Source organism: Ranitomeya imitator, chromosome 2 (genome assembly GCF_032444005.1).
Source record: "Ranitomeya imitator isolate aRanImi1 chromosome 2, aRanImi1.pri, whole genome shotgun sequence".
Taxonomy (NCBI): Eukaryota; Metazoa; Chordata; class Amphibia; order Anura; family Dendrobatidae; genus Ranitomeya; species Ranitomeya imitator.
Window position 1 is genome coordinate 763609377 of NC_091283.1, and position 18428 is coordinate 763627804.

General features: G+C 42.3%; 1 protein-coding gene across 1 annotated transcript in view; it reads left to right on the forward strand.

Annotated features, from left to right (window-relative positions):
• LOC138665686 (uncharacterized) overlaps positions 1-18222 on the forward strand; it is a 97448-nt gene extending 79226 nt beyond the window's left edge. Inside the window, exons 5-8 of the mRNA XM_069753400.1 lie at positions 4812-4966; positions 7726-7844; positions 15402-15512; positions 16751-18222. Coding sequence (XP_069609501.1) covers positions 4812-4966; positions 7726-7844; positions 15402-15512; positions 16751-16769 — 404 coding nt within the window. The 3' untranslated portion in view covers positions 16770-18222. The remainder of the gene's footprint in view (positions 1-4811; positions 4967-7725; positions 7845-15401; positions 15513-16750) is intronic.
• The last annotated feature ends 206 nt before the right edge of the window (positions 18223-18428 follow it).

The window sequence follows — 18428 nt, forward strand, 5'->3', positions numbered from 1 at the left end:
TCTAGTTTCTAAAATGGGGTCACTTGTGGGGGGTTTCTACTGTTTAGGCACACCAGGGGCTCTGCAAACGCAATGTGACGCCCGCAGACCATTCCATCAAAGTCTGCATTTCAAAAGTCACTACTTCCCTTCTGAGCCCCGACGTGTGCCCAAACAGTGGTTTACCCCCACACATGGGGTATCAGCGTACTCAGGAGAAACTGGACAACAACTTTTGGGGTCCAATTTTTCCTGTAACCCTTGGGAAAATAAAAAATTCTGGGCTAAATAATTATTTTTGAGGAAAGAAAACGTATTTATTATTTTCACGGCTCTGCATTATAAACTTCTATGAAGCACTTGGGGGTTCAAAGTGCTCACCACGCATCTAGATAAGTTCCTTTCGGGGTCTAGTTTCCAAAATGGGGTCACTTGTGGGGGGTTTCTACTGTTTAGGCACATCAGGGGCTCTGCAAACGCAACGTGACGCCCGCAGAGCATTCCATCAAAGTCTGCATTTCAAAACGTCACTACTTCAATTCCGAGCCCCGGCATGTGCCCAAACAGTAGTTTACCCCCACATATGGGGTATCACCGTACTCAGGAGAAACTGGACAACAAATATTGGGGTCAAATTTCTCTTGTTACCCTTGGGAAAATTAAAAAATTCTGGGCTAAATAATTATTTTTGAGGAAAGAAAACGTATTTATTATTTTCACGGCTCTGCATTATAAACTTCTATGAAGCACTTGGGGGTTCAAAGTGCTCACCACACATCTAGATAAGTTCCTTTCGGGGTCTAGTTTCCAAAATGGGGTCACTTGTGGGGGGTTTCTACTGTTTAGGCACATCAGGGGCTCTGCAAACGCAACGTGACGCCCGCAGAGCATTCCATCAAAGTCTGCATTTCAAAACGTCACTACTTCACTTCCGAGCCCCGGCATGTGCCCAAACACTGATTTACCCCCACATATGGGGTATCAGCGTACTCAGGAGAAACTGGACAACAACTTTTGGGGTCAAATTTCTCCTGTTACCCTTGGGAAAATAAAAAATTGCAGGCTAAAAGATCATTTTTGAGAAAATAATTTTTTTTTTCATTTTCATGGCTCTGCGTTATAAACTTCTGTGAAGCACTTGGGGGTTCAAAGTCCTCACCACACATCTAGATTAGTTCCTTTGGGGGTCTAGTTTCCAAAATGGGGTCATTTCTGGGGGATCTCCAATGTTTAGGCACACAGGGGCTCTCCAAACCTGACATGGTGTCCGCTAATGATTGGAGCTAATTTTCCATTTAAAAAGCCAAATGGCGCGCCATCCCTTCCGAGCCCTGCCGTGCGCCCAAACAGTGGTTTACCCCCACATATGGGGTATCAGCCTACTCAGGACAAAGTGGACAACAATATTTGGGGTCCAATTTCTCCTATTATCCTTGGCAAAATAGGAAATTCCAGGCTAAAAAATCATTTTTGAGGAAAGAAAAATTATTTTTTATTTTCATGGCTCTGCATTATAAACTTCTGTGAAGCACCTGGGGGTTTAAAGTGCTCAATATGCATTTAGATAAGTTCCTTGGGGGGTCTAGTTTCCAAAATGGGGTCACTTGTGGGGGAGCTCCAATGTTTAGACACACAGGGGCTCTCCAAACGCGACATGGTGTCCGCTAACAATTGGACCTAATTTTCCATTCAAAAAGTCAAATGGCGCGCCTTCCCTTCCGAGCCCTGCCGAGTGCCCAAACCAGGGCCGGCGTCAGCACCCGGCGCACCCGGGCAAATGCCGGGGCCCTGGCGAGACGGGGGGGCCCACTCGCGCTGGGATACTGCTGCGCACATACACTGTTCAGCAGGGCCGCCGGGACCTGCATCGGTCCCGCCCTCCTCACTATTCCCCTCAGCGGGGGGAGGAGCGCACTCAGCGCATGGTGTGGCAGGGGAGCGCGAAAGGAACAGGAACAGCCCCTGGGAGAGAGGAGAGCTGGGCAGGGTCCTGGTGGCTGTGTCCGCAGCTAGCAGTCCGGGATGTTCCTCATCCAACAGTGGCCAGTCTGGATGCCCAGCCGTGCACTATCACACTGGCAATAACTCCATCCCGCGCGCGGCAGTGCATGCTGGGAGCTGTAGTTCCCCGTCAGCTGTGCCTTCCCTCCCCGGTCACCTTCGTTCTGGTACATCATGCCGATGGTGCCCCCGGTGTTGACCACCAGCACCCGGGCTTCGCTGACGAGGCCGCTCAGACTCTCCTGGGAGCCGGACAGGCTCTGGCTCTTGGACAGCTTCCTCTTGCGGCTGCTGGCAGCAGGGCCGGGGGGTCGCGGGGACAGCAGGGGTGACGCCACCATGGCTTCTTGCTCCAGCAGGTCCAGGTGGGTGTGTGACAAGGCCTGGGAGAGCCGGGACATGGAGCAACTGCCCCGGAGAGGGGTGCTGGCACTGTCCTCCGCCATGCTGCTATCAGTGACTGTCTGAGGAAGACACTACAACACGACACGACACTCCCCCCACGTGTGCTGCCTGCACCTCCCCCACAAGACGAGCCGGGGGGCGCCTGATCGGGGATCTGACTGCGACCTCTAGGTGACCAGGGGGAGAGCGCTGAGCAGGACACACCCTGAGGAGTGGGGGCAGCCAGGGATACTGGTGGGCACTAGTCCAGGAGATCGGGCGCAGCGGCTGTGGAAGTCACCGAGAGCAGCAGCTGCAAAGGTAGCAGCAACTTCTCCAGCACCGGCGAGGAGGAGAGGATCATGAGGTGCATCTTCCAGACCTGTGATGGGGACGGACGGCGACGGCTATATCAGCAGGTATGGGGGGGCGCCGCGCAACTTTCCACCTTACTCCTGAATAGTTGGCTGCAGGGGGCACTTATTCCCCTGTGAGTGCTGGAGGCCGGCCTGAGAGCCCTTTTGCCCACTGCTGATGCCACACTCCGGGCCCTGAGGGCACAGGGGCTCCACTCATTCTGCCCTGGTACAGCACATGTCCCCCCCTCAGGCTGCTATATACTACGTGGGCTGCTATATACTACATGGGCAGCTGGGCTGGTATATACTACGTGGGCTGCGCTGCTATATACTACGTGGGCTGGGCTGCTATATACTACGTGGGCTGTGTTATACACTACATGGCTGTGTTTATATGTGATCATGAATCGTGGTATGTGTTAAAGGGGGGGCCCACTGAGACTCTTCTGCCCGGGGCCCACAAAAACCTGGAGCCGGCCCTGGCCCAAACAGTGGTTTACCCCCACATATGAGGTATCGGCGTACTCGGGAGAAATTGCCCAACAAATTTTATGATCCATTTTATCCTACTGCCCATGTGAAAATGAAAAAATTGAGGCGAAAAGAATTTTTTTGTGAAAAAAAAGTACTTTTTCATTTTTACAGATCAATTTGTGAAGCACCTGAGGGTTTAAAGTGCTCACTAGGCATCTAAATAAGTTCCTTGGGGGGTCTAGTTTCCAAAATGGGGTCACTTGTGGGGGAGCGCCAATGTTTAGGCACACAGGAGCTATCCAGACGCGACATGGTGTCCGCTAACGATGGAAATAATTTTTCATTCAAAAAGTCAAATGGCGCTCCTTCCCTTCCGAGCCTTACCATGTGCCCAAACAGTGGTTTACCCCCACATGTGAGGTATTGGTGTACTCAGGAGAAATTGCCCAACACATTTTAGGATCCATTTTATCCTGTTGCCCATGTGAAAATGAAAAAATTGAGGCTAAAAGAATTTTTTTGTGAAAAAAAAGTACTTTTTCATTTTTACGGATCAATTTGTGAAGCACCTGGGGGTTCAAAGTGCTCACTATGCATCTAGATAAGTTCCTTGGGGCGTCTTGTTTCCAAAATGGGGTCACTTGTGGGGGAGCTCCAATTTTTAGGTACACGGGGGCTCTCCAAACGTGACATGGTGTCCGCTAAAGAGTGGAGCCAATTTTTGATTCAAAAAGTCAAATGGCGCTCCTTCCCTTCCAAGCCCTGCCATGTGCCCAAACAGTGGTTTACCCCCACATATGAGGTATCAGCGTACTCAGGACAAATTGGACAACAACTTTCGTGGTTCAGTTTCTCCTTTTACCATTGGGAAAATAAAAAAATTGTTGCTAAAAGATAATTTTTGTGACTAAAAAGTTAAATGTTCATTTTTTCCTTCCATGTTGCTTCTGCTGCTGTGAAGCACCTGAAGGGTTAATAAACTTCTTGAATGTGGTTTTGAGTACCTTGAGGGGTGCAGTTTTTAGAATGGTGTCACTTTTGGGTATTTTCAGCCATATAGACCCCTCAAACTGACTTCAAATGTGAGGTGGTCCCTAAAAAAAATGGTTTTGTAAATTTCGTTGTAAAAATGAGAAATCGCTGGTCAAATTTTAACCCTTATAACTTCCTAACAAAAAAAAATTTTGTTTCCAAAATTGTGCTGATGTAAAGTAAACATGTGGGAAATGTTATTTATTAACTATTTTGTGTCACATATCTCTCTGGTTTAACAGAATAAAAATTCAAAATGTGAAAATTGCGAAATTTTCGCCAAATTTCCGTTTTTATCACAAATAAACGCATAATTTATTGACCTAAATTTACCACTAACATGAAGCCCAATATGTCACGAAAAAACAATCTCAGAACCGCTAGGAGCCGTTGAAGCGTTCCTGAGTTATTACCTCATAAAGGGACACTGGTCAGAATTGCAAAAAACGGCAAGGTCTTTAAGGTCAAAATAGGCTGGGTCATGAAGGGGTTAATGAAAGCATGACTGCAGTCATTGATTGGACGAAACTTTGTTTCTTTGTGTTGTAATTTTTCCATATCACTATTATTACTTTTTTTTAGGAAATCTTGCCCAGACAGATGGCTGGAGGAGTCCTTCTATATTGGGAGTAAGGAAACCCTTTACTAAATTGAAATGTGATGACAAAGAAAGTAAGCAAATGTGGGACAGGAATTACGGTGACGCCTATACACAATCAGAACAAGACATAAAAAAGGTTTGCTGTTTCTTTTCTTCATATGCTTATACATGATGACTTGTGTCAGGGGCTGTACTATGTAGCTTTAAAGGGATATTTATATCTTGTACATTTATAACCATATCCTCAATATACGCCAAACATGTATAGCAGATAGTACCACAAATGGGATCTGCATCAGTTTTGAGAACGGGGCTCCATCATGTGCAGCAGTCAGTGGGCAAGTGATTGGAAGTCCCATACAAATAAAATGGTGAGAGCTGCGTGTGCCTGAGAATGTGCCATAAATGTATGAGTTGTAAGCACCACTATAATAATCATGACAGCTTTATTATTGTAGCATTACATAAATACCTAATGCATCGGGTTCCGCACCCAGCCCCTTCCAACCATAAGTTTATAATTAGGCAAATATAAGGTACAAAGCCTTAGATTTTCTTTTTACAGTATAACTTCCTACCACTCACTAATAAAACCAGTATTTTGGATTTTGAAATACCTTGACATTAGTTGGCAGATGATAATTAGGAAGACTATATTATGCAGCTGAACAAATAGACTTCGAAGTGACTTTCACAAATGGTTTTAATATGTTTCTTGAACCAAGATGTTTATATTATGTTGTCTATTCTAAGCATATTACATTATAATATAATCCATACAAAGTCTTCTGAATCCTTGGAAGGTTTTCAGAACATCTGTGTAGTCAGTAATATTGGATAACTTAGGGCACGTGCTCCCTGGTACTGAATCTCCATGGCTGCTGCTCACTGCCATACAGACTTCTGACTGTGTGTAGGTATCTCGCAATGTTTCCAAGGCCTCACGGCATATAGCAAATCCTACAGAAAAAGGAAAGGCAACAATAAGTCATAGTCACAGCTCACCTCCTCTCCCTCTCTGCAGTGACTTCTGCACAGATCACAATGCTGGTCTAGAAAACTCTTAACATGGGAGTCAATGAACATATTCAGATTATTGTTTCCTATGGTCATCAGATCTGCTGTAAAACATTTCTCTACATGCTGATACTAGAAGCTCAATCAAGGCTGCAGGAAAAAGAATAAGACAAATTTTGAAAATAAGATCTGATAAATAAAATTAATATTTTTTTCAATATTCAGCTTAAATTTTTTTTAAAAAAGTATTTTTTTAAAGTATTTCCTTTAAAGGGAACCTGACAGGTCACCCAAATCACCAGAATTTATATCTTCCTATATAAGCAACCTGTCTAACAACAAGCCCTTTATTATGTTTGAGACATTAATAGATTTTTAGAAAAAAATATTTCTAAAGTTCATTTTTCACATGCAAATTACCTTTTGAATAGTCTATCGGGCATTTGTTTCTCAAGATTAGTTGTCCCCCTCAGCCTTTTGTCATAATAACCCCTGCAAGTGTGATTTCCAAGAGCCGACTTCATCGCCAGCTTCCTGTGTGTGACTTCCTTTCATGCCCGTCATTGCGCCTCTGAATCCAGGAAGTGTACACTCGGCGTCAGATGTGCACTGTGCATGTTCGGGGGCAGAGAAGAAGTCAACAGCAACGGAAGAGATGAAGATCGAGCTTCTCCTCTGCTGCCACACATGCGCAGATCGCCTCTGAAGTCAGGTGTACATTTCCTGGCTTCAGAGGCGCTATGATTTGTATGAAAGGAAGTCACACGCTGGCAAATAATGTAATCACACCCACAGGGGCGCCATAACATACTGAGTGGGACGGCTAGTCTGGGCACACAAATGCCCCATCAAATAGTCAAACGGTTAATTTGCACATGAAAAATTTACCGACACTTTTTCTCAAGATTTGTTAATGTGTCAAATGTAATAAAGGGTTTGTTATACAGGGTGTTTATATAGGAAGATACAAATGCTGGTGATTTGGTGGAACATAGGGGACCTATCAGTTTCCCTTTAGTTTGACATTTCTCAATTAAATGTCTCACTGCCCGCCATGCTTCTTTAACACACGAATCTCAATCTTGCCCTTTTTTCACTGACATGTAAAGGAAAGGTTTTACAAGTAAAATGGCCCAGGGCAGAACCCTTTGACAAAAACCTCTAAAAGATGCCATGTCAACATCAAATCAGGGAACCTATGTAGGGCCACATCCATTTACTTTACATAGTGGGGTGATCTTTCTTGCAGCGGCCATTGAGTGCTATTCTCAGGTCATCTGCTCCATTGCCAGACACCTTTTACGGCAGTCTGAGGCCAGACTAATTAATGTAAGGGTAAGAAAGATTTTCAGCTGAAAATACCAGGTGTGAGTCTGGCTCCTAAAAGGATGATCATGGAGACCGTAATCAGCAGCCATGCTTTTCAGACTATAAGGTGTCTGCGCCCCTAATGGAGGCTCAGACATTCCTCCAGTATTCCTCAACAAGCTGAAACCTGCACTTCATTATTTGCTTTTCTACACTGCGTGAGTTCTCTGGCAGGATTGGCTTGTTAGCACTGGAGAACTCCAAAATAGCAAAAGAAAATAGCTTCCAGCAAAATGACATTATTCCAGAGTGGGAAAGATATTATTACGCACAGGGTAAAATAAGTTTTATCAGAACGGTGTGAAGCCAAACTAACAAAGCCTGTTTTGTTAACATCTGATCATCCAATCGAAAGATGAATCTGAAAATCTGTTTCTGATTGTAAGTGTGAGGCCAAGACTCATCCATTATAGTATTAGTCTTAGAGGGTCACAGGGTAACGGCTATTGAATCTTCAGGGTCCTATATGTCTTGGGTATGTTCTGTCATATCTCTGCTCTTGTTTTTTAGCTTGATCTCCACCCGTGGGGAAGAGTCAGAGATCTCCTCAAGAAGACCAAAAATAAGAACCAGAATAAACTTGGATTATCCTCAGCGTCACTAAAAAGATCCTGCCCCCAACTCTACAGGTAAACTGGCTCAATGTTGTACTCAGCTTTCTATTTCATAAACCAAACCAGAAAAAGTGTATGCATGAAAATTGGGATCACCACAACAATACAAAAATAATTAGCAAAATACAACTTTATTAAGGGAACATTAAACAACATACATAAAAACATTTAAAAACCCCATAATGTAACCTGGGGTAACGGGTCCATACAAATAACAGTTAAATGCTATAACACAAGAAACAACATTGCACAGCTCATATGCATCAGTACATCGGTAACAAAGTCAAAATTCCCAACGTATGGGTATGATAGAATATAATACACCCCCACATACCAAATCCAAAATCTATGAATAAATCAAGGAACACGTAATAATGCCCCCTAGAAAAAGGGTCAGAGGAGAAACAGAGAATAACAAACTCCCCCTCAAAAAACACTTGACGTCTGGATCCCTAGCCCCTGATGTTAAAGTCCTATATCTCTTACCCTCCCTGAATAGGTTAGGCAGTAGTGTCTAACCTATACAGGGAGGGTAAGAGATATAGGACTTTAACATCAGGGGCTAGGGATCCAGACGTCAAGTGTTTTTTGAGGGGGAGTTTGTTATTCTCTGTTTCTCCTCTGACCCTTTTTCTAGGGGGCATTATTACGTGTGCCTTGATTTATTCATAGATTTGGTATGTGGGGGTGTATTATATTCTATCATACCCATACGTTGGGAATTTTGACTTTGTTACCGATGTACTGATGCATATGAGCTGTGCAATGTTGTTTCTTGTGTTATAGCATTTAACTGTTATTTGTATGGACCCGTTACCCCAGGTCACATTATGGGGTTTTTAAATGTTTTTATGTATGTTGTTTAATGTTCCCTTAATAAAGTTGTATTTTGCTAATTATTTTTGTATTGTTGTGGTGATCCCAATTTTCATGCATACACTTTTTCTGGTTTGGTTTATGTTATATGAAGTATGCAGGTGGTGATCCCCTAAAAGTGTACCATATATGCAGATGGTGCCCGCTCATTAAGTGTGTTTTTGGTCAGCTTTCTATTTCATTCATATGGACAGGGGATAACTTTCAATACCTTTTTAACACTATTATTATGCCACATTCAAAATCTTTCCGAAATTCTGTCATTTTGCCAGTCTGAACTTTGCTGCTTAAACTTTAACTTTTGGCAACAACAAATACATTTTTTTACTTGAAGATGGACAAATCTGCAGCTATACAGTTTAAAAATAAGAATATGCATCAACAATGCTACCAACAACAATAAAAAAAACGCTAAGTGTAAAAACGGGCCTTACAGTCAGATTTTCTTTTACTTGCAAAAAGCTCCGTTCAGTACCTAAATTTGTACAGGCGAGCAAGTGTTTTTTTTATTTTTTTTACTACTTTCCTTTTATTAATACATCTGTAATGATTGAATTGGCTGGGCTGCTTAATACCTAACATTGTACTAAATAAAATAAGAACAGCAAACTTACCACCCAGACCGATTCTCCTCCTCCTCTGAGTCCTCCGGCGATCTCATGACACTGATCGTCAGCAGCATGTACTATTCCATCAGTTGGGTTGTTACTGGTCTTATAAATGATAAGACCTGATAAAATATCCAGTTTGCTGCACTCATAATTTTAGACAACTTTCATCATCAATGATGTGAGTTTCTGACAGGTAGAACCTGTAAAAATGTCTATCTAAGCCCCTAAGACCAAGGATATAGATTCGTCCCACTTGTTTTTTTTCCAACTCCACGTTGTTATTTTTCTTTACCATTAACCATTGTAATTAGTTATAGACTTAAAAATGGAGCTTCACATTCCTAGCAATTCAGTGTTTCCAGGGTTTATGATATCCTTCCGTGATCATAATTCATCCAACAGAAATAGTGGAAAAAGCAGGGGTCACTTTTTGGTTCATAAGCTCAAAGAAAATAGTATATATATATATATATATATATATATATATATATATATAATATATATACCTATTCTTCAAATAAGTCCATACAGTGACATTATCATCTGTAGTCAACCTCAGAATTTCCTTCTATTGTTTAAAACTAAAGAAACCCAGACCACAGCATATTCTCTGCACTTCCTTTTTAACAATTGAATTGCTTTTTTGACCTCATTGTCAAAGAACAAAACAAAGAATGATCCACATGCAGTTCTATTATTATTTTTTTGTATATAATATATTTAGTTTTTTGTTATTGTTCCTTCAATTTACCTAGCCACTTGGGAGATATGAAACGTGACATACGTACATTTATCAGATTGGGAATGAGTTGTCTGTCCTCATATACCTTTTTGGTATTCGCTATGTAAAGGCACATAAATCGCCTTTCTGATTTACGGTATATGTATTAAAAACCTGCTTTTCCTCTATCTCACGTAAGGGGTTTGCCACAGCCATGTGTTCCTTTCCTCTCCTTCTTTCATGTACAGAGAATAGATTTATCCAATAGATCCAGTGCTGAATTTCTAAAGAAAATATCTCCCAGACGTTTTACTGTCTGGTGTGTTCAGACAAGAAAGGAATCCGTGAACCAGCATTTGTAAAAATGCTTGTCCCCACATATTGGCCCAGGTAAACATGCTGATGATCACCCGACGAATGAGAAAAAAAAAATCATTGTCATTGAAAATGGCTGATGTGCTGCTGATAACATGATTTATGGAGTCAGAAAGATCTTATTAACGATCTTTCTGCTCCCATCAGCCCGTGTAAACAGACCAGTAAACAAGCGTCTGAATTAGTGACTGTGACTAGAGGTCATTGCTTCTATATATATCTGCTTTTAAGACAATGCATGGAAAAAGGAGGTGAAGGTAATAAATGGGTCGCGGGAGTGACGGTTCTGATGGTTTACCAGGGACATGTAAATGAAGAATGTTTTTCCACAAATAAATTAAAAAGTTAATTCATTTCTATTACTATGGCCACTGATGGCCCATATATGTATAGTTGTATCTAGACATATATACAGTGGCATGTAAAAATGTGGACACTCCTGGTCAAAATTACTGTTATTGGGAAGTTGAAGATGAAATGATCTCTAAAAGGTCTAAAGTTAAAGATGACACATTTCCATTGTATTTTAGGTATATATATATATATATATATATATATATATATATATATATATATATATATATATATAGTACAGACCAAAAGTCTGGTTACACCTTCTCATTTAAAGATTTTTCTGTATTTTCATGACTATGAAAATTGTAAATTCACACTGAAGGCATCAAAACTAGGAATTAACACATGTGGAATTATATACTTAAAGAGTGAAACAACTGAAAATATGTCTTATATTCTAGGTTCTTCAAAGTAGCCACCTTTTGCTTTGATGACTGCTTTGCACATTCTTGGCATTCTCTTGATGAGCTTCAAGAGGTAGTCACCGGAAATGGTTTTCACTTCACAGGTGTGTCCTGTCAAGTTTAATAAGTGGGATTTCTTGCCTTATAAATGGGGTTGGGACCATCAGTTGTGTTGAGCAGAAGTCTGGTGGATACACAGCTGATAGTCCTACTGAATAGACTGTTAGCTGCTATTTTCTTGCCATAATACAAATTCTAAGCAAAGAAAAACAAGTGGCCATCATTACTTTTAGAAATGAAGGTCAGTCAGTCCGAAAAATTGGGAAAACTTCGAAAGTGTCCCCAAGTGCAGTTGCAAAAACCATCAAGCGCTGCAAAGCAACTGGCTCACATGAGGACAAGGAAGACCAAGAGTCACCTCTGCTTCTGAGGATAAGTTTATCCGAGTCACCAGCCTCAGAATTTGCAGGTTAACAGCAGCTCTGATTAGAGACCAGGTCAATGCCACACAGAGTTCTAGTAGCAGACACATCTCTACAACAACTGTTAAGAGGAGACTTTGTGCAGCAAAGCCTTCATGGTAAAATAGCTGCTAGGAAACCACTGCTAAGGACAGGAAACAAGCAGAAGAGACTTGTTTGGGCTAAAGAACACAAGGAATGGACATTAGTCCAAATTTGAGATCTTTGTTTCCAACCACCATGTCTTTGTGCGACAGAGAAAAGGTGAACGGATGGACTCTACATGCCTGGTTCCCACCGTGAAGCATGGAGGAGGTGTGATGGTGTGGGGGTGCTTTGCTCGTGACACTGTTGGGGATTTATTCAAAATTGAAGGCATACTGAACCAGCATGGCTACCACAGCATCTTGCAGCAGCATGCCATTCCATCCGGTTTGCGTTTAGTTGGACCATCATTTATTTTTTAACAGGACAATGACCCCAAACACACCTCCAGGCTGTGTAAGGGCTATTTGACCAAGGAGAGTGATGGGGTGCTACGCCAGATGACCTGGTCTCCACACTCACCAGACCTGAACCCAATTGAGATGGTTTGGGGTGATCTGGACCGCAGAGTGAAGGCAAAAGGGCCAACAAGTGCTAAGCATCTCTGGGAACTCCTTCAAGATTGTTGGAAAACCATTTCCGGTGACTACCTCTTGAAACTCATCAAGAGAATGCCAAGAGTGTGCAAAGCAGTCATCAAAGCAAAAGGTGGCTACTTTGAAGAACCTAGAATATAAGACATAGTTTCAGTTGTTTCACACTTTTTTGTTAAAGGGAACCTGTCACCTGAATTTGGCGGGACCGGTTTTTGGTAATATGGGCGGGGTTTTCGGGTGTTTGATTTACCCTTTCCTTACCCACCGGCTGCATGCTGGCCGCAATATTGGATTGAAGTTCATTCTTTGTCCTCCATAGTACACGCCTTTCAAACACCTGAAAACTCCGCCCATATGACCGAAAACTGGTCCCGCCAAATTCAGGTGACAGGTTCCCTTTATGTATATAATTCCACATGTTTTAATTCATAGTTTTGATGCCTTCAGTGTGCATTTACAATTTTCATAGTCATGAAAATACAGAAAAATCTTTAAATGAGAAGGTGTGTCCAAACTTTAGGTCTGTACTTACATATATATATATAATGTCATTTTTTACATTTTCATAATAAAAAAAGAGAAATGAGCGAATGCAAAAGTTTGGGCACACTTGGAGATTTGTGTGCTCAGGTAACTATGACCAAGGTTTCAGACCTTACTTAGCCTGTTAACGTTATGGCTTGTCACTATCATTGTTAGGAAAGGCCAGGTGATGCAAATTTCCCAGCTTTATAAAAGCCCAGCATCCTCTAACCTTGTGCCAAAAAAATTCAGTCATGTGCTCTTCTAAGCAGCTTCCTAGCGCTCTGAAAATAAAAATCATGGAGGCCCACAAAGCAGGAGAAGGATAGAAGAAGATAGCAAAGCATTCCCTTTCCTCAGTTCGAAATGTAATCAAGAAATTGCAGTTAATATGAACAGTGAAGGTCAATATAAGGTCTGGAGTGCTGCTCATAGTATTGCTAGAGAGGCAAATCAGAACCCCCACTTGACTGCAAAATAACTTCATAAAGATTTAGCAGACTCTGGAGTTGTGGTACATTGTTCTACAGTTCAGAGACACCTGCACAAATATAACCTTCATGGAAGAGTTATAAGAAGAAAACCTCTCCTGCATCCTCACCATAAAATTCAGAGTAACTAGTATGCAAGAGAACATGTAAACAAGCCTGAAGCATTTTGGAGACAAGTCCTGTGGACCAATGAGGTTACAATAGAACTCTTTGGCCACAATGATAAAAGGTATATGCGAACATCTCGCCAACTATTAAAGCAAGGGGGTGAATGAAACATGCTTTGGGGTTGTCGTGCAGCCATTGGCATGGGGAACATTACATGGGTAGAGGGAAGAATGGATTCAATGAAATGTCAACAAATTTTTGAAGCAAACAGAACACCATTTGTAAAAAAGCTGAAGTTGAAAGAGGATGGCTTCTACAAATGGATGATCTAAATGCACATCAAAATCCACAATAGACTACCTCAAAAGGTGCATGCTGAAGGTTTGACAATGGCCCTCACAGTCCCCTGATCTGAAGATAATTGAAAATCTGTGGATAGACCTCAAAATAGCAGTGCATGCAAGAAAACCCAAGTATCTCACAGAAAGGGAAGAATTTTCCCAGGAAGAATAGATGAAAATCCCTCAAACAAGAATTAAGACTCTCAGATGGCTACACAAAGTGTTTACAAGCTGTGAAACATTCAAAAGGGGGTGCTACTAGGCACTAACCATGCAGGGTGCCCAAACTTTTGCATCAGCCCATTTTCATTTTTGTAAGTTTTAAAATTTAAAAATAAGAGAGCATATGTTAGGAGTCGAGTTTCCTCTGCTGCACTGGGGGAATCTCGATCCGTCTCCGCTGCGGTCTCCCATTCTTCTCCAGCCGCGGTGGAGTCTGCTCAGCAGGGACGTTGATCCCAGCGTCTCGCTCAGTCTGACTCTGTGCGAAGAGTTACTGCTGCTTTTCCTGCTTCTGCCATTGAAGCCAGTGCTGGGCAGCGGCGAGTGGACGTTTCTGGATCTAAGTCCTGCTTTTCTCTGTCTGAGCATGCCCAGGGCAGGATCTCCCGTTGGAGATCGAGGGTCACATGCTCAGGTATTGCAGCACATCCCATTGGTCCTCTTGGCAGGTCCTGAAAGGGCAAAACTTCTGGAGCTGCTTCCTGTGCTGCTACTATATAAACTGCGCATGACCGCACGGCCATGCGCTAGTATTGTCTTGTAAATATGTGTGTGTGTTGTGAGTGAAAGTCGCTCTTTAAATAACCCTCCCTATTGAATGTCTGTTCGCGGAAGGTGTATGTTTGCTATCTAGCGCCCGACTTATCCAACAGCACGAAACACACATTACAGCTACCAGTTGCTGTGTCCGCCAGTACGGCGCCGTGCGCTTGCTCTGCGCTTTGCTGACCCAAGCCTGGGTGGTTAGTGGCGTCCGTCAGTGCGGCACCGCACGCACTCTTGTGCCTTTATAATATTATTTATGTTCCTCTGACACACCCAGTTGTGGTGTTGTGCCAGCAAGTGTCTAATCGGACTTCAATCCTGTGTAGGGGTTGAGTCCGCTGACTTCTTGCTCGCGCTTTATGTGCGGTACTGCGGTCCTGTGACGCAACAGGATCGCTTCCTTCACGCAGGGTGAAGTTAACCCATGTGTGTATACTTAGTACCGCCATATAGTCCGTCTTACTAGCAGCAGGGTCTTTTACCTGCACGGTGGACCTTGGACTGCGAACGCACCTAGTTTCTTATTATCTATACTTGGTGCGTTCCGCCGGTCCTTAACAGCATATATACAGTACATATATATATTTACCGCTGAATGATCGTCTTGATTGTTAAGTTCCTGTTTATTACTAACTAAAACCAATTTGCTATGAATGTGTATTGAGATCGTGAATGTGTTTTTCCACGGCTGAGACTGGAATGTGTTGTGTGTGAATCACAAGAAATGATGAATGTGGATATATATTTCTGCTGTGTGTCCAGCACCTCCAGATGCACTGACACATCCTGATACTCAAGTGCAATCACTTCTCATCATCGCTGTAATTACATTGCGCGCTCATCTTGTTGTTTTCTGCTTATAGAGTACGGTATCATATAATGCAATTTTTTTTTACCAGGCCAGATCTCATACATGGTGAGATTAAGAGAGGAGACAGAAACTCTATGATTGTGTTTGGACAGAATGTAAGCAGAGAAAACTCTTGGTCCAGTCTGTATGTCTTAAACAGGTAAATGCTATGTTAAGAGGTTTTCCATTTTATTGTGAGATTATACTGTGTATTTCAAGTCTTCGTTTATTTCAAGATGTTTCCTTTCATTAATTAGAAACATTCTAGTTCACCTGTAAACCTAATGCTTTTAACAGCTGTGCGGTAAACACTATTGTGTCAAGTCTTGACAATCGTCGGGCAGCTAAGCATAAGAGCAGCACACATCTTCCCCTCGCTCCTGGAGGGTTTTTTTATACAATGTGTAGGGGTGCTGTCACATTGCATTCAGACACTCGTTTGATGACCCCGTCGGGAACCTCCCCAAAACAGGATTCGCGAGTAGGTCAGAAAGGCCCGGCGCCTGCGCACTGCAGTACTTTGCTCTGCCCTCAACAGGACAGACAAAGTATGCCTGCACCGGAGCGTTAATACAAGAAGAGGACGTCATCGTAAGAAGATGGGAGGCCCCGGACCGGACCGCGACACCCGTCGGACCCGGACCGCAGCAGGACCGCCACTGGGTGAGTATAATGTAACCTTTATTTCTCCTCTTTCAGGATACATCGGGGGCTTATCTACAGCATTACAGAATGCTAGAGTTAAGCCCCTGATGCCGGTGGCCGCAGTTCATATACGATTTTGAGGGTGACAGATTCCCTTTAATTATTGCATCTCCATTCAAGTCAATAGGGGTGAGCTGCAAAACCATACACAAACTATGGATAAGTGTGGCGCTATTTCTGGAAAAAAAGCAGATCTTAGACATGATTGCAGTCTGCCGCTGTTAGGCTAGGTTCACATTGCGTTAGTGCAGTCCATTCAACGCATACGTTAAACGGACTGCGCTAACGCAAGTGCCGACTTTGGCACAGCGCTAGCGCACACCCATTGTGGGCATGCACTAGCGATGCGTCCGACATTGCATTCAATGGCGGCGTTAACGGACTACGTTACACCACGTTATGCCGCGGTGTAATGTAGTCCATTTAACGGAGACACTGAACGCAGTGTGAACCCAGCCTTACAGTTTATGTAGTGGGGGTTAGTACTAAAGTCTCCATTCATGTTGTTTAGCTCTATTTGCTATAGAAATCCACAGATAGAGATTTAGATTTTATAATCCATAGATCTGGCGAGTTTAATAAAGGAAGGGACCTAAAACGCAGATCATATCGTCCCCACGGGCCCCGGAGTTATAGATCCAGGAGAACACTTGTATACATATATTAATCTGAATGGATCTTATGTATTTACAGGAAAGAAGAAGATATGTGAACGCACAAGCTATAAACGGCCGGGATACAAGAAGGGAATATAGAAGACAGAAGAACAGAGAGTATCAGCATGTGGGAAATGTTATGGGAATGTACAGAATGTTAAGACGTTTGTAAGGATTTATGTCAGTTCATATGAATATATAGGTAGCACAGTTATCTGTGTATGTACTCTGCATGCTCCTATGAAGCGATCATTATTTATTACCTATAACCCTTACTGTAGGACATATAACGGCAGGCGACATCATTACTCATTAGAAATGGTGGCTGCCCATAGTAAATAATCAGAGTCCAGATATTTGCCATTGCCATACACCATAAATCTATAAATAATCTTATTCCTTCCCAATGGGAAACCATCCGGCAAGAAAACTGTTTATGGATGGAAAAAAATCTGCATTGCTGGACATCTTATACATATAATATCTATATGGTATATCGCTATAATGATAATTACGCACCATTACCACAGTAAATAAAATGGGTAATATGTTTTATAGAATTATTTCTGAGATAGGTGTCTGTTCTGATATTAGGTCTCGTGCATACAGCTCTATGCGGCTCAGAGCTTGTCCCGTGCTTTAATAAAGCAGTGTGCATAAGGGCTAGTATGTTATACTGGCCCATGGTCCCTGGTTTGCATCACAAATATAGAGGTAGAACACATTTTTACATAAACTGGAAATATTTGTAATGACATGTAAGCAATAGAGACACGTAGTTAATGTCTGTTTAGCCCATAGTTTTAATGGCAAATGAATCTTAAAGGGAATCTGTTAATAGGCTTTTGCCACCTAATCTGATAACAGCATGATGTAGGGGCAGAGCTCCTGATTCCAGCGATGTATCACATAATGGGCTGCTAAGTGTAGTTTTCATAAACTCACAGTTTTATCAGCAGGAGATTATCACTAAAGGTATAGTAAATCTGCTGCCATGTAGTCCTCCATATTCATGAGCTCTGTATAACCCCGCCCCCATCACTGATTGGCAGCTTTCTGTTTATGCACAGTGTACAGCTGTCAATCAGTAGTGTACACAAGGTTACACAGAGCTCAGCATCCAAAGCTGGTAGATCTGTGGCAGGTAAACCAGGCTGCAATCAAAACTGCAGCAAGCAGCTCAGTGACTCATCGCTAGAATCCGTGTCTCTTCTCTTCCCCTACATTATGCTGCTCTCAGATTACGTAGCAAAAACCTTGTGACATATTCCCTTTCATGTAATCAGACCACAAAAGTACAGGTGAAGCACTTACCAATAAAGTTTCTACTTTTTATCTTTGGATGTATGATGTTACTAGGTTGATACATATGTCTGTGGGCAGATGCAATTTTATAGATTTCCCCATTTAGCTCTACATAAAAATTTTGTTTAATCTATAAAACCAGGAACACTTTATTTTAACCCCTTCACGACATATGCCATATATTTACATCATATGTTGTGTCATAGTAACATAGTAACATAGTTAGTAAGGCCGAAAAAAGACATTTGTCCATCCAGTTCAGCCTATATTCCATCATAATAAATCCCCAGATCTACGTCCTTCTACAGAACCTAATAATTGTATGATACAATATTGTTCTGCTCCAGGAAGACATCCAGGCCTCTCTTGAACCCCTCGACTGAGTTCGCCATCACCACCTCCTCAGGCAA